This window comes from Kogia breviceps, chromosome 1 (assembly GCF_026419965.1).
Source record: "Kogia breviceps isolate mKogBre1 chromosome 1, mKogBre1 haplotype 1, whole genome shotgun sequence".
NCBI lineage: Eukaryota > Metazoa > Chordata > Mammalia > Artiodactyla > Physeteridae > Kogia > Kogia breviceps.
The window spans coordinates 35,071,510-35,085,983 of NC_081310.1; the positions used below are offsets into that span (position 1 = coordinate 35,071,510).

The 14,474-nt window shown below is 35.3% G+C and overlaps 1 protein-coding gene across 1 annotated transcript in view; it reads left to right on the top strand.

Moving 5' to 3' along the window:
- Positions 1–14,474, top strand: part of MROH9 (maestro heat like repeat family member 9) — an 85,321-nt gene that overhangs the window by 64,161 nt on the left and 6,686 nt on the right. Inside the window, exons 15-18 of the mRNA XM_067024521.1 lie at positions 118–294; positions 1,977–2,129; positions 2,231–2,347; positions 2,911–3,013. Of these exons, the coding sequence (XP_066880622.1) occupies positions 118–294; positions 1,977–2,129; positions 2,231–2,347; positions 2,911–3,013 (550 nt within the window). The remainder of the gene's footprint in view (positions 1–117; positions 295–1,976; positions 2,130–2,230; positions 2,348–2,910; positions 3,014–14,474) is intronic.

Consider the following 14,474-nt stretch of genomic DNA (forward strand, 5'->3'; position numbering starts at 1 on the left):
AAGCTAGCTCCAGCACATCACTGCATTCTGCCCAAACTCAGAGGTGTGCATACCAGATGCTACCTCAAGTCTCCTTCTAGTTCTTAAATCCCACCGTTTTCTTCCTTTTATATGTAGATAGAAAATGTCTGCAGCTTATTAATATCCATCTTGGATGCCTTCCTTTCCCAAGACAAGACTGTTGTAATTCGGGCCTTGATGACCCTTCGAAGACTTTTAGGCAAACTGGACAAGGTGACCTACTCCTCCCTGTGTACCAGAATTGCTTGCAGCTACTGTCCTCTGATGGATCATGTGAGTTACACAGTTAGATATGTGAGATCATTAGGTTTTATCATTAAGCTGAAGCCCCAGGTAAGGCAATGCTATTACATCCCAGAATAAGTCAACAAAAGGCAGTCATTTTGTGCAGACCTACCTTTTTTTTTCCCCAGAGATAATAATATTAATCAAGTAAGCTCTATATTTGTTTGTTTGTTTTTAAACTACACTATGAGAACCTGGAAAAGTCTGCCCATAGGAAAAGAGAATCAAAATGTAGCCTCTGTTCTTAGATGAAAGAGGAATTATAGTTTAGTGGCTGTGTTTGTTAACCATGAATCTGGACTCCCTAGGTTCAAATCCCTGTGCTGCCACTGACTAGCTGTGAAATCTTGAGCAGGTGGTTTAGTCTCTTAGTGCATCATCTGTAAAATAGAGTGAATAGCAGGCATATTATGGGTATTAGAGTTGACATGTGTAATGCCCCAAATGAATATATTTTCATAGAAAACTTTAATTAGAAAGTATTTCATCAGAAAGTTGTGCATTTTGAAAATTCTCATTTTTTATGGTAAATGTGTTCCAGAAAAGTTGGATGACAGTAATATAGTATTTTAATAAACAAGAACATTTTGGTATGCTATGGGAAATCTATTTGTTTTTAAAGATTCCTCTGATGAGTGTTTGTGAACCAGAGAATTATTTCATAGTAAATTATCTTGCCAAAATTTGTAACTACTTAGTTCTGCAGATTTCATTGAAAAGAGGCCCAATATTATTAAATTATAGAAAGAGGAAACAGTGGCAGAAAAGATTTTCATAAGGACATAATGATAATAATAGTAATAATAATAGTGGCTAAAATGTATTGAGCATTTACTATGTACCAGGCACTATTTTAAGGGATTTACACGGGCAATTTCACATCATCCTCTAACAGACTCTATTGCTATTATCCAGTTTACGTATAAGGAAACTGAGGAAAACTGAAATGAATATTTGGCCAAGTTCACATGGCTAATAACTAGTTGGCATGTCCATGTAAAGAATTATTTTCAAAATGGAATCATAAACTTTTTAAAAACACTGAAGGTGATATTATATTTTTAAAAATTAATTTCTTCCTCTGACTTGCAATTTTTCTCTGGGAGAATCTTTATAATCCAATCACCTTCCTATTTGGCATAAGTAAGCCCTGGGAAACCTAGTACTATGCCATTATGCAAAGAACTTGCATTGGTATTCACTGCCAATTCTGCAAAGCCCTCCAGCATTTGAAGACATCATGTTCACATTACGCTAACTATTATTATAGAAATCATCTCTAAGTTATATAGATTTTTATATGTTATATTTTTAGGATGTTATTAAATACTATCTTCCTAAATTTAAGAAACTCACTTTTCACAGGGGATTTTCTTTAATATAATCTGAATTTTGGTAAGCAAGTCTTATTTTAAAATCAAAAGACAATTTTAGACCCAAAGTGAATCTTCTTAGACCCTTAGACTTCTTAGACACAAAGTGAATCTTTTCTAAAAATAAATGATAATAATTATATATATACATATATACACATCACATATAATATATATACATATAAATATATATATACTATATAGTGTATATATGTAAACATAGTATATATAGTATATAGTGTGTGTGCATATATATAAATATCCTCAAATGAGGTCTTTTCTGTGTGCATATTTCAGAGTAATGGAGGCATTCGGAGTATGGCCATTCGACACTTTGGTGAGTTACTCAGGGACATGAGTCAGTACACATGGATGCTGAATGATGTGGTTTTCGGAGGCTTGGTGCCTCTGATTCTGTTTCTGGAAGATACAGAGGCAAGAGTAGTTAAAGTAAGTCCTGTGATTTTGTTTTTCTTAGTTTTGCTGAGAATCGCAGTGCTTTATGTAACATCAGATGAATAGATTTTTACTGACCTTTTTCTACTTCACAGGCATGTAAACATACATTAGAAATCTGTGCCTCAAAATTAAAATGGTCAACATCATATTTGCTCAAGGATGAACATTACAGTTTTGAGCTGGTAGTGCTCAACATCTGTAACAATCTTGTAAGTGACCCCTCAGGGTTTACTACCACAAGAGTTATAGAAGGAACTTTAAAGGATATCCAAAGTGATGAAAAGCATGATGAGCAAGGAATATAAAGAAAGATTAATGAACAATTATAGTTAGAACTTGAGACAAGAGAAAATTAAAATTTTCCACTCTCTTTTCCTCAACATTTTTCATCTATCGTTTCTTGCTCCAACCTACCTACTTTAAGCAGTGTAAAGGTAGGAACAACATTTCAGATCACCAAAAGAAAAGCTGGAATTTCTTTTCCATGGCCAAATTAGCTGGTTCTCTGAAAACTAGCATAAACTGCAACAATAGACAAATGGGGATGGAATGATGTTAAGCAAAAGTTGGAAACCCAAAGTTTGGATATCAGGTAATAAGCTGAATAATACCTGCAAGCAAAAGAATAATGTTCATACACAGAAACCCCGAAGTTTTAAACTGACCCTGATTTGGTATAAGCAACCAAGTTCTTTTCCCTGAAAGCCTCTCTGGAGAGAGCACATGTGCTTTTTCAAGAAGTGAGAGAATTTTTTTCCTTTTTTATTCTCAGCTTATTTCTCATCAGAAATATATTACAGATTTGATATCTGATACCTTAGGATTCCTGAGGAGTTCCAGAATATATCTGAGAAGAGGATCAGTTATTTTAATAGGTAAGTAAAATTCAATTCTAATTTCCTAATTTGTCTTAAAAGGTAAAGAATGGGGTAACCAGCTAGAAATTTTCCTTGAAAAAATTATAAATTTTCTTTCTTTATGATGTACAGTACCTTTCATGGTGATATCTATGATGAACAGAAGTTAAACTATATGATGAGTATAGAGTTCTACTTTATAATACACAGTGGGTATAACTGTGTGATTAAATTATCATACAAAGTACATTCAACAGGATGAATTTCAAAATTTAAGATGGTGGCAAACCACTACAGTTTTCCTTCACTGCTTAAAAATCACCCCCCAAAGAATAAGAATAATGTATTTTTTAAATGTCATCTTCAACAAAACATGAACATCTATAACCACAGACTACAACAGATGAGGAAGAGCTACCAAAACGAATAAAGTTTGCAGAAGAAAATATAAAGTTGTGGGAGTGCAGGAAGCTTCTAAAAGAAGACAACTAAAATTTTTTACCTTGGACAAACCTGACCAATCAGTTTTTTCCCCCTAGATTCTCGCCATGAAGATCAAAACTAATAATCCTTTATTTGGAATGATAGGAAGTGAATTCCCAACTTGGTAGTGGGATCTTCCCTTGACCCCATTTGGCATCCTCAAATATCTGGGGCCCCAAGGAATGAGGAAATACTTAGTCACATTATACTTGTACAGAAAAGTCTGTCATCAGTCAGGGTAGAAGACAAGTTGTATTATGATCAGCACTACAGTTCATGATCTGTGTTGATCAGAGTGGAGTAGAGGAACACACACACACAGAGAACCCTGTATTATAAAAAATTTATTTCAAACCATAAAGAATTCATGGTATTCTGAATTCTACACTGGAAATTTCCACAAAGAAGAAAATCAAATTTTAGAAAATGTTTCTACAGAGTAGTTGAAAATCATGGTAAATATATTCATGAATCCAAAACTTTTTAAAATAAAGATCTAAAGATATAAGCACACAGGGAATATATAATGGGATAATGGGAACACATGAAGAGTAAGCTTTGCATTTCTCTAATAATTAGTGATGTTGAGCATCTTTTCATGTGCTTTGTGTTTTCTGGCCATCTGTATGTCTTCTTTGGTGAAATGTCTATTTAGATCTTCTGCCCATTTTTTGATTGGATTGTTTGTTTTTGTTGATATTGAGCTTCATGAGCTGTTTGTATATTTTGGAGATTAATCCCTTGTTGGTTGCTTCCTCTGCAAATATATTCTCGCATTCTGAGGGTTGTCTTTTTGTTTTGTTTATGGTTTCCTTCGCTCTGCAAAAGCTTTTAAGTTTAATTAGACCCCATTTGTTTATTTTTGTTTTATTTTCATTACTCTAGGAGGAGATTTGCTGTATACCTGAAACTAACACAACATTGTAAATCAACTATACTCCAATATTTTTTTTAAATAGACAATGGAAGGAGAACATCAGGATATCTAGATACTAAAGTTATCTGACATAGATGTGAGATATATGTTTTAAAAACTGATTAATATGTTCAAGAAAATAAATGGCAAAATAGAGAATTTCAAAAAGAAAAAAAAAGAAGCTTTCAAAGCATGATGGGAAGTGTAAGAAAAAATTAACCATTGCAAAAAACTACATTGCGGCCAATGGAAGAGCAAATATATATTGTTGATAACCCAGTAAGGAACAAGGAGTAAAGGGTTGAAAAATGTTAGCAAAATAAAATATAAACCAACAAGAAACAGTTTGAAAAAATAGGGAGCAATGATAGATATAGAAGATCGATGAAAGAAATGCAAATATGCATAGATAATATTCCTGAAGAAAAATAAACAATCAGACAGAAAAATAGTATTCAAAGATAGAATATAAGAACTAAAAAAAACTTGATTAAATATACTGATGGTAAAAATTTTTCAAGAAATATGTTATACAGAATGAAACATTAAGACATTTCCTAACAAAGTTATGGAACTTCAGAGTTAAAGAATTCTTTGAGCAGTTGAGCAAAAAAAAAAGTCACCTATACATTACAAAATAAATAAATGTGGCATTAGATTTCTCCACTTCAGTATTCAACTCTAAAATATAGTAGAATAGAACCTACAAATCCTAAGTAGAAAATAATTATGAGTGAAGAATTTTATACTCATTAAAACTATATCCAACTATAAAAATAAGAAAACATTTCTAAAACATAAAAACTCAGCATAAGTTCATTACCATGAATCCTTCTTGAAGAAATCATTGATGAATGGAATTCAGCCAACTAAAGAAGGAATGGATAAACTATCACATAAGGACATACAGTATCTACTTAACTGTAGGACTTCCAGCTCCCAATCCATTCTTCACTATGTTTTACATTTCTCTATGCCTCAAAAACTGACGTCTATGGTCTACATCTCACAAGCTCCCTTGCCAGCTTGCTTCCAGGTTGGTATAGCTTTTAATGTCCATTAATGCATTTAATGTTACAGGAGTATGCTTAATATTCAGTAATAATTGTAACAGTGTTAGTCACAAATTATCCCACCTAGAATCCCCAGAGCCCCTACTGAGAAATACTGATCAATAAGTTCAATGCAGTTATAATAAAAAATACCAACAGATAATTTCATAGATCTTGACAAGTTGATTCTAAATGTATGTGGAAGAGCAAAAGACCAACATACGAAGATATAACTAACAAATTTTAGACAATCCGTTACTCACTCAAGGAAAGACAAGACCTGTGAAACTGTAATAGAAAGCCTAGAAACAGATCCACACATATACAAACACCTAATATAAAGATCAGAACTGGCAGTATATATCAGATCAGAAATAATGGGCTGTCTAATAAAAAGTGCTAGGACAATGGGAATACACACACACACACACACACACACACACACACACACACACACACAAATTCCTACCTGACAACCTACACAAAAATCAATTCTAGGCAGAATTCCAGGCCCACAGAGCCAGACGGGTCGCGCCGCCCTGCTGGCTCCGTGGCTTGTGCCGTGAGCTGGCCTTGCACGCTTGCTTTGCAGCTGGGCGGGCCTGACGCCCGGGCCCCGCACTGCTGACCACCTGAGGAGAGTGGCTGGCCACGGTCACCACCAGGGATTTTTCTGTATTTTGAAGATAAGGCAGAAATCTTCTTTGGAGTAAATGAATTTTTCTCACTTTCTGTGAACTAAAGCGATTCAATGTCTCTTTTGGGTGGAGCGAAGATGGTGGAAGAGTAAGACGTGGAGATCACCTTCCTCCCCACAGATACATCAGAAATACATCTACACGTGGAACTGCTCCTATAGAACACCCACTGAATGCTGGCAGAAGACCTCAGACCTCCGAAAAGCCAGGCGTCACGGCTGTACCTCTGAGGTAGGAGAACCAACTTCAGGACACTGGTCCACAAGAGACCTCCCAGCTCCAAGTAATATCAAACAGTGAAAATCTCCCAGAGATCTCCATCTCAACACCAACACCCAGCTTCACTCAACGACCGGCAACCTACAGTGCTGGACACCATATGCCCAACCAATAGCAAGACAGGACTACAGTCCCATCCATTAGCAGAGAGGCTGCCTAAAATCATAATACGGCTACCGACATCCCAAAACACACCACCAGACGTGGACCTGCCCACCAGAAAGACAAGATCCAGCTTCATCCACTAGAATACAGGCATTATTCCCCCCCAACCAGAAAACCTACTCAATCCAGTGAACCAACCTTAGCCACTGGGGACAGACACAAAAACAACAGGAACTAGGAACCTGCAGCCTGCAAAAAGGAGACCCCAAACACAGTAAGATAAGCAAAATGAGAAAACAGAAAAACACACAGCAGATTAAGGAGCAAGGTAAAAACACACCAGACCTAACAAATGAAGAGGAAATAGGCAGTCTACCTGAAAAAGAATACAGAATAATGATAGTAAAGATAATCCAAAATCTTGGAAATAGAGTCGACAAAATGCAAGACACATTTAACAAGGATCTAGAAGAAATAAAGAGGAAACAAGCAATGATGAGCAACACAATAAATGAAATTTAAAATACTCTAGATGGGATCAATAGCAGAATAACTGAGGCAGAAGAACGGATAAGTGACCTGGAAGATAAAATAGTTGAAATAACTACTGCAGAGCAGAAGAAAGAAAAAAGAATTAAAATAACTGAGGACAGTCTCAGAGACCTCTGGGACAACATTAAATGCACTAACATTTGAATTATAGGGGTCCCAGAAGAAGAAGAGAAAAAGAAAGGGACTGAGAAAATATTTGAAGAGATTATAGTTGAAAACTTCCCTAATATGGGAAAGGAAATAGTCAATCAAGTCCAGGAAGGACAGAGAGTCCCATAAAGGATAAATCCAAGGAGAAACACGCCAAGACACATATTAATCAAACTATCAAAAATTAAATACAAAGAAAACATATTAAAAGCAGCAAAGGAAAAAGAACAAATAACACACAAGGGAATCCCTATAAGGTTAACATCTGATCTTTCAGCAGAAACTCTTCAAGCCAGAAGGGAGTGGCAGGACATATTTAAAGTGATGAAAGAGAAAAACCTACAACCAAGATTACTCTCCCCATCAAGGATCTCATTCAGATTTGATGGAGAAATTAAAGCCTTTACAGAGAAGCAAAAGCTGAGAGAGTTCAGCACCACCAAACCAGCTTTACAACAAATGCTAAAGGAACTTCTCTAGGCAAGAAACACAAGAGAAGGAAAAGACCTACAAGAACAAACCCAAAACAATTAAGTAAATGGTAATAGGAACATACATATTGATAATTACCTTAAATGTAAATGGATTAAAAGTTCCCACCGAAAGACACAGACTGGCTGAATGGATACAAAAACAAGACCCATATATATGTTGTCCACAAGAAACCCACTTCAGACCTAGGGACACATATAGACTGAAAGTGAGGGGATGGAAAAAGATATTCCATGCAAATGGAAATCAGAAGAAAGCTGGAGTAGCAATTCTCATATCAGACAAAATAGACTTTAAAATAAAAGCTATTACAAGAGAAAAAGAAGGACACTACATAATGATCAAGGGATTGATCCATGAAGAAGATATAACAATTGTAAATATTTATGCACCCAACATAGGAGCACCTCAATACATAAGGCAAATACTAACAGCCATAAAAGGGGAAATCGACAGTAACACAATCATAGTAGGGGACTTTAACACCCCACTTTCACCAATGGACAGATCATGCAAAATGAAAACAAATAAGGAAACACAAGCTTTAAATGATACATTACACAAGATGGACTTAATCGATATATATAGGACATTCCATCCAAAAACAACAGAATACACATTTTTCTCAAGTGCTCATGGAACATTCTCCAGGATAGATCATATCTTGGGTCACAAATGTAGCCTAGGCAAATTTAAGAAAATTGAAATTGCATCAAGTATCTTTTCCGACCACAACGCTATGAGACTAGATATCAATTACAGGAAAAGATCTGTAAAAAGTACAAACACATGGAGGCTAAACAATACTCTACTTAATAATGAAGTGATCACGGAAGAAATCAAAGAGGAAATCACAAAGTACTTAGACACAAATGACAATGGAGACACGACGACCCAAAACCTAGGGGATGCAGCAAAAGCAGTTCTAAGCGGGAAGTTTATATCAATACAATCCTACCTTAAGAAACAGGAAACATCTAGAATAAACAACCTAACTTTGCACCTAAATCAATTAGAGAAAGAAGAACCAAAAAAAGCTCCCAAATTTAGCAGAAGGAAAGAAATCATAAAGATCAGATCAGAAATAAATGAAAAAGTAATGAAGGAAATGATAACAAAAATCAATAAAACTAAAAGCTGGTTCTTTGAGAAGATAAACAAAATTGGTAAACCATTAGCCAGACTCATCAAGAAAAAAAGGGAGAAGACTAAAATCAATAGTATTAGAAATGAAAAAGGAGAAGTAACTGGACACTGCAGAAATACAAAAGATTATTAGAGACTACTACAAGCAACTGTATGCCAATAAAATGGAAAACCTGGAAGAAATGGACAAATTCTTAGAAATGCACAACTTGCCGAGACTGAACCATGGAGAAATAGAAAATATGAACAGACCAATCACAAGCACTGAAATTGAAAATGTGATTAAAAATCTTCCAACAAAACAAAAGCCCAGGACCAGATGGTTTCACAGGCCAATTCTATCAAACATTTAGAGAAGAGCTAACACCTATCCTTCTCAAAGCCTTCCAAAAGATAGCAGAGGGAGGAACACTCCCAAACTCATTCTATGAGGCCAACATCACCCTGATACCAAAACCAGACAAAGACGTCACAAAGAAAGAAAACTACAGGCCAATATCGCTGATGAACATAGATGCAAAAATCCTCAACAAAATACTAGCAAACAGAATCCAACAGCACATTAAAAGGATCATACACCATGATCAAGTGGGGTTTATTCCAGGAATGCAAGGATTCTTCAATATATGCAAATCAATCAACGTGATATACCATATCAACAAACTGAAGGAGAAAAACCATATGATCATCTCAATAGATGCAGAGAAAGCTTTTGACAAAATTCAACACCCATGTATGATAAAAACCCTGCAGAAAGTAGGCATAGAGGGAACTTTCCTCAACATAATAAAGGCCAGCATTGTTCTCAATGGTGAAAAACTGAAACCATTTCCACTAAGATCAGGAACAAGACAAGGTTGCCCACTCTCACCACTCTTATTCATCATAGTTTTGGAAGTTCTAGCCACAGCAATCAGAGAAGAAAAAGAAATAAAAGGAATCCAAATAGGAAAAGAAGTAAAGCTGTCACTGTTTGCAGATGACATGATACTATACATAGAGAATACTAAGGATGCTAGCAGAAAACTACTAGAGCTAATCAATGAATTTGGAAAAGTAGCAGGAACAAAATTAATGCACAGAAATCTCTGGCATTCTTATACACTAATGATGAAAAATCTGAGAGTGAAATTGAGAAAACACTCCCATTTACCACTGCAACAAAAAGAGTAAAATATCTAGGAATAAACCTACCTAAGGAGACAAAAGACCTGTATGCAGAAAATTATAAGACACTGATGAAAGAAATTAAAGATGATACAAATAGATGGAGAGATATATCATGTTCTTGGATTGGAAGAATCAACATTGTGAAAATGACTCTATTACCCAAAGCAATCTACAGATTCAGTGCAATCCCTGTCAAACTACCAATGACATTTTTTTACAGAACTAGAACAAAACATTTCAAAATTTGTATGGAAAGACCCCTAATAGCCAAAGCAATCTTGAGAAGGAATAATGTAGCTGGAGGAATCAGGCTCCCTGACTTCAGACTATACTACAAGGCTACAGTAATCAAGACAGTATGGTACTGGCACAAAAACAGAAATATAGATCAATGGAACAGGATAGAAAGCCCAGAGATAAACCCACACACATATGGTCACCTTATCTTTGGTAAAGGAGACAAGAATATACAATGGAGAATAGACAGCCTCTTCCATAAGTGGTGCTGGGAAAACTGGACAGCTACCTGTAAAAGTATGAAATTAGAACACTCCCTAACACCATACATAAAATTAAACTCAAAATGGGCTAAAGACCTAAATGTCAGGTCAGACACTATCAAACTCTTAGAGGAAAACATAGGCAGAACACTCTATGACATAAATCACAGCAAAATACTTTTTGATCCACCTCCTAGAAAAATGGAAATAAAAACAAAAATAAACAAATGGGAACTAATGAAACTTAAAAGCTTGTGTACAGCAAAGGATACCATAAACAAGACCAAAAGACAACCCTCAGAATGGGAGAAAATATTTGCAAATGAAGCAACTGACAAAGGATTAATCTCCAAAATTTATCAGCAACTCATGCAGCTCAATAACGAAGAAACAAACAACCCAATCCAAAAATGGGCAGAAGACCTAAATTGACATTTCTCCAAAGATGATATACAGATTGCCAACAAACTCATGATAGAATGCTCAACATCATTAATCATTAGAGAAATGCAAATCAAAACTACAATGAGATATTATCTCACACCGGTCAGAATGGCCATCACCAAAAAATCTAGAAACAAATGCTGGAGAGGGTGTGAAGAAAAGGGAACACTCTTGCACCGCTGGTGGGCATATAAATTGATACAGCCACTATGGAGAACAGTATGGAGGTTCCTTAAAAAACTAAAAATAGAACTACCATATCACCCAGAAATCCCACTACTGGGCATAGACCCTGAGAAAACCAAAATTCAAAGAGTCTGGTACCAAAATATTCATTGCAGCTCTATTTACAATAGCCAGGACATGGAAGCAACCTAAGTGTCCATCAACAGATGAATGGATAAAGAAGATGTGGCACATATATACAATGGAATACTACTCAGCCATAAAAAGCAATGAAACTGAGTTATTTGTAATGAGGTGGATAGACCTGGAGTCTGTCATACAGAGTGAAGTAAGTCAGAAGGAGAAAAACAAATACCGTATGCTAACACATATATATGGAACCTAAGAAAAAAATGTCATGAAGAGGCTAGGGATAGGACAGGAATAAAACACAGACCTACTAGAACATGGACTTGAGGATATGGGGAGGGGGAAGGGTAAGCTGTGACGAAGTGAGAGAGTGGCATGGACATATATACACTGCCAAATGTAAAATAGATAGCTAGTGGGAAGCAGCCACATAGCACAGGGAGATCAGCTCTGTGCTTTGTGACCACCTAGAGGGGTGGGATAGGGAGGGTGGGAGGGAGGGAGACGCAAGAGGGAAGAGATATGGGAACATATGTATATGTATAACTGATTCACTTTGTTGTAAAGCAGAAACTAACACACCATTGTAAAAGTTATACTCCAATAAAGATGTTAAAAAATAACCAATTCTAGCTGTATAAAGTCATGTATTGAATAGATGGAAGGAAGGAAGGAAGATCTAAAAAGAAACTTTAAAATGTATTCAGTATTTCTATGAAGAAAACTCGAAAATATTACTGAAAGACACAAAAAAATTTAAAATAAATTGAAAGGTATAAACCATATTTTAGGAAAGAATCAAAATTGTAAATGTGCCAATTCTTTCCTAAATTAATCTATACATGGAACAAGATGCCCATTGAAATGTCAATAGGGCTTTTTTTTTTCAAAATTGACATCCTAATTTTAAAATTAATATAGAAAAGTTACCATGCAAGAATATCCAGGAAGTTCTAACCAAAGAAGAATGAGAGAGGACTAGCCTTATAAGATATTAATATAGCTACAGTAATTAAAATCACATGGAATGAATAGATAGACAAATGGAACAAAATACCATCTAGAAATAACTGCCAAAACATGCAATATTTTACAGTGAATCACTGGCTTTAACTAATAGTGATGAAAATATGGAATATTCCTTAAATGGTTTGGCGACATATGGTGAGCCATCTGGAATTTTTAAAATAATTTTATTTCTATCCCACTCTTTACACTAAATAAATTCCAGATGGTCAAAGGGGCAAATGCTTAAAATAAAACCATAATAATAAATAAGATTAGATAAAATAGTGCAGAAGAATTTGCTATATAATCATGGGGTAGGTAAGATCATTCTAAGTAAAAGTAAAATCGTAAAAGATTTACAAAGTATGTAAAAACAAATATTTTTACAAGGCGAAACCACTATAAACAAAGTCAAAAGCCAAACTGTAATAAAATATTTATGGCACTTATCACATATAAAGGGTGCATGAATTCTGTCTAAAGAATCCTTACAAATCCGTAAGAAAAGCCAAACAACCCACTAGGAAAATGGACAAAGTACATGAAGAAAATTATTTGGCTCACATACATAAAATTTTCACAGCCTCATCCAAAAAGTGATACAAATTGAATTGATAAAGTGCTTCCATCCATCAAATTGACAAAGAACAAAAATGATTATACTACATAGTTCTGTCCAGGTTGCAGGAAGTAGGCAATCACTTACATTACTGATAAGAGTGTAAATTACTACAATCTCAGAACAGTTTGGTAATTTCCATCCAAATGTGAAATGCATATTCTTTTGACTTAATAATCTCTTCTCAAGAGAATTGATCTTTTGATATAGTCACATATGAGAAGTGATGTGTGAATGTAAATATTCATTGCATCATTGGCTTTATAATACCATCATACTTAGCATGTGGCTTGTATCCTTATTTGTGTTTTCTGATTACCTTCAGCATTTTTACAGTGTTAATACCAAGGAGAAAGAAAAACGTAAAGGGCAAAAGGTGTCGCCTGGGTCAACCTAATTTTACAAAGCTTTCTTCAAAATCCCAACCGGTGATTCATCTTATACCTCCCAATGACCTGAACTGTCACACTGCCACCATCAGTTGCAAGAGATGCTTGGCATTTTTTTTATTGGGCAAAAAGGGGACAACAATATTAGATTGACAGCTAGCAGTGTGTCGCAATTGCCAAATTTAAATTTTAAGAGTTTTCGCATAAGTATCTGTATTTCCAATTATTTGATAGGGGGAGAAGATAAGGCTACCCTGAACCTGCGTTTCTGCCTGGTAGCAACTGAGCAGAACTGACTGCTTGTGGATGGAACTTGTAGTTCCTGTCCCCACGCTCCCCACCACTACTAACTGTATTCTCCCACGTGCACCTTGTTGGCATTGTGGTTAGTCTGCCGTGCTTCAACACTTTCAAAACATCAAATTCTATTTGAAAGTTCATTTGTAACTTTCAAAAACACCATTTCAGTAGAGTCATTTAATTTTCAGTTGTTTTTGCCTAATTTTACCACCTATTTTTCTCCTTTGGTGGTAATGTTGTATTTCTGAAGTTCCTACAGTATAAGAAAGACCCAAATATAATTATGGCTTAAACAAAATAGTAGCTCATTTCTCTCTCATTTAACAATCCAAGTATACGTAGACTAGTGTCAGCTCTTTTGTTGCTCTAGTAATCTCATCACAGTTTCCTACATCAGATCCAAGATGTTTCCTCCATCTCCTGCAACCACTTCTACATACCAGTCAATTGGAAAGGGGAAAATATCAAGAGGTCACAGGCATCTCTTTAAAGAGCAACTGTAACTTCTGCTAAATGATCATTAGCACAGAACATAGATGTTGCCATACCTAGCTGCAGAACATAGATGTTGCCATACCTAGCTTCAAAGAAGTCTTAAAAGTCTAGTCATCTGCTAGATGGCCATGTGTCCAGATAAAAATCGGTAGTTTTAGTAAAAGAACTAAAGATAAAGAAGTAATTTGACAATAGGGGAAATTAGTACTCTCTAGCATAAGAAATTTTCATTCATTATTTGTACCTGCCATCTAATTCTGAAAGGAATTGCATTGATTTACAAACTTAAGCAAAAGTATGCCAATTAAGGATACCTCCACAACACAGGGCTTTGTTTTTAAACATTATTCTTAAATTTTCAAGTCC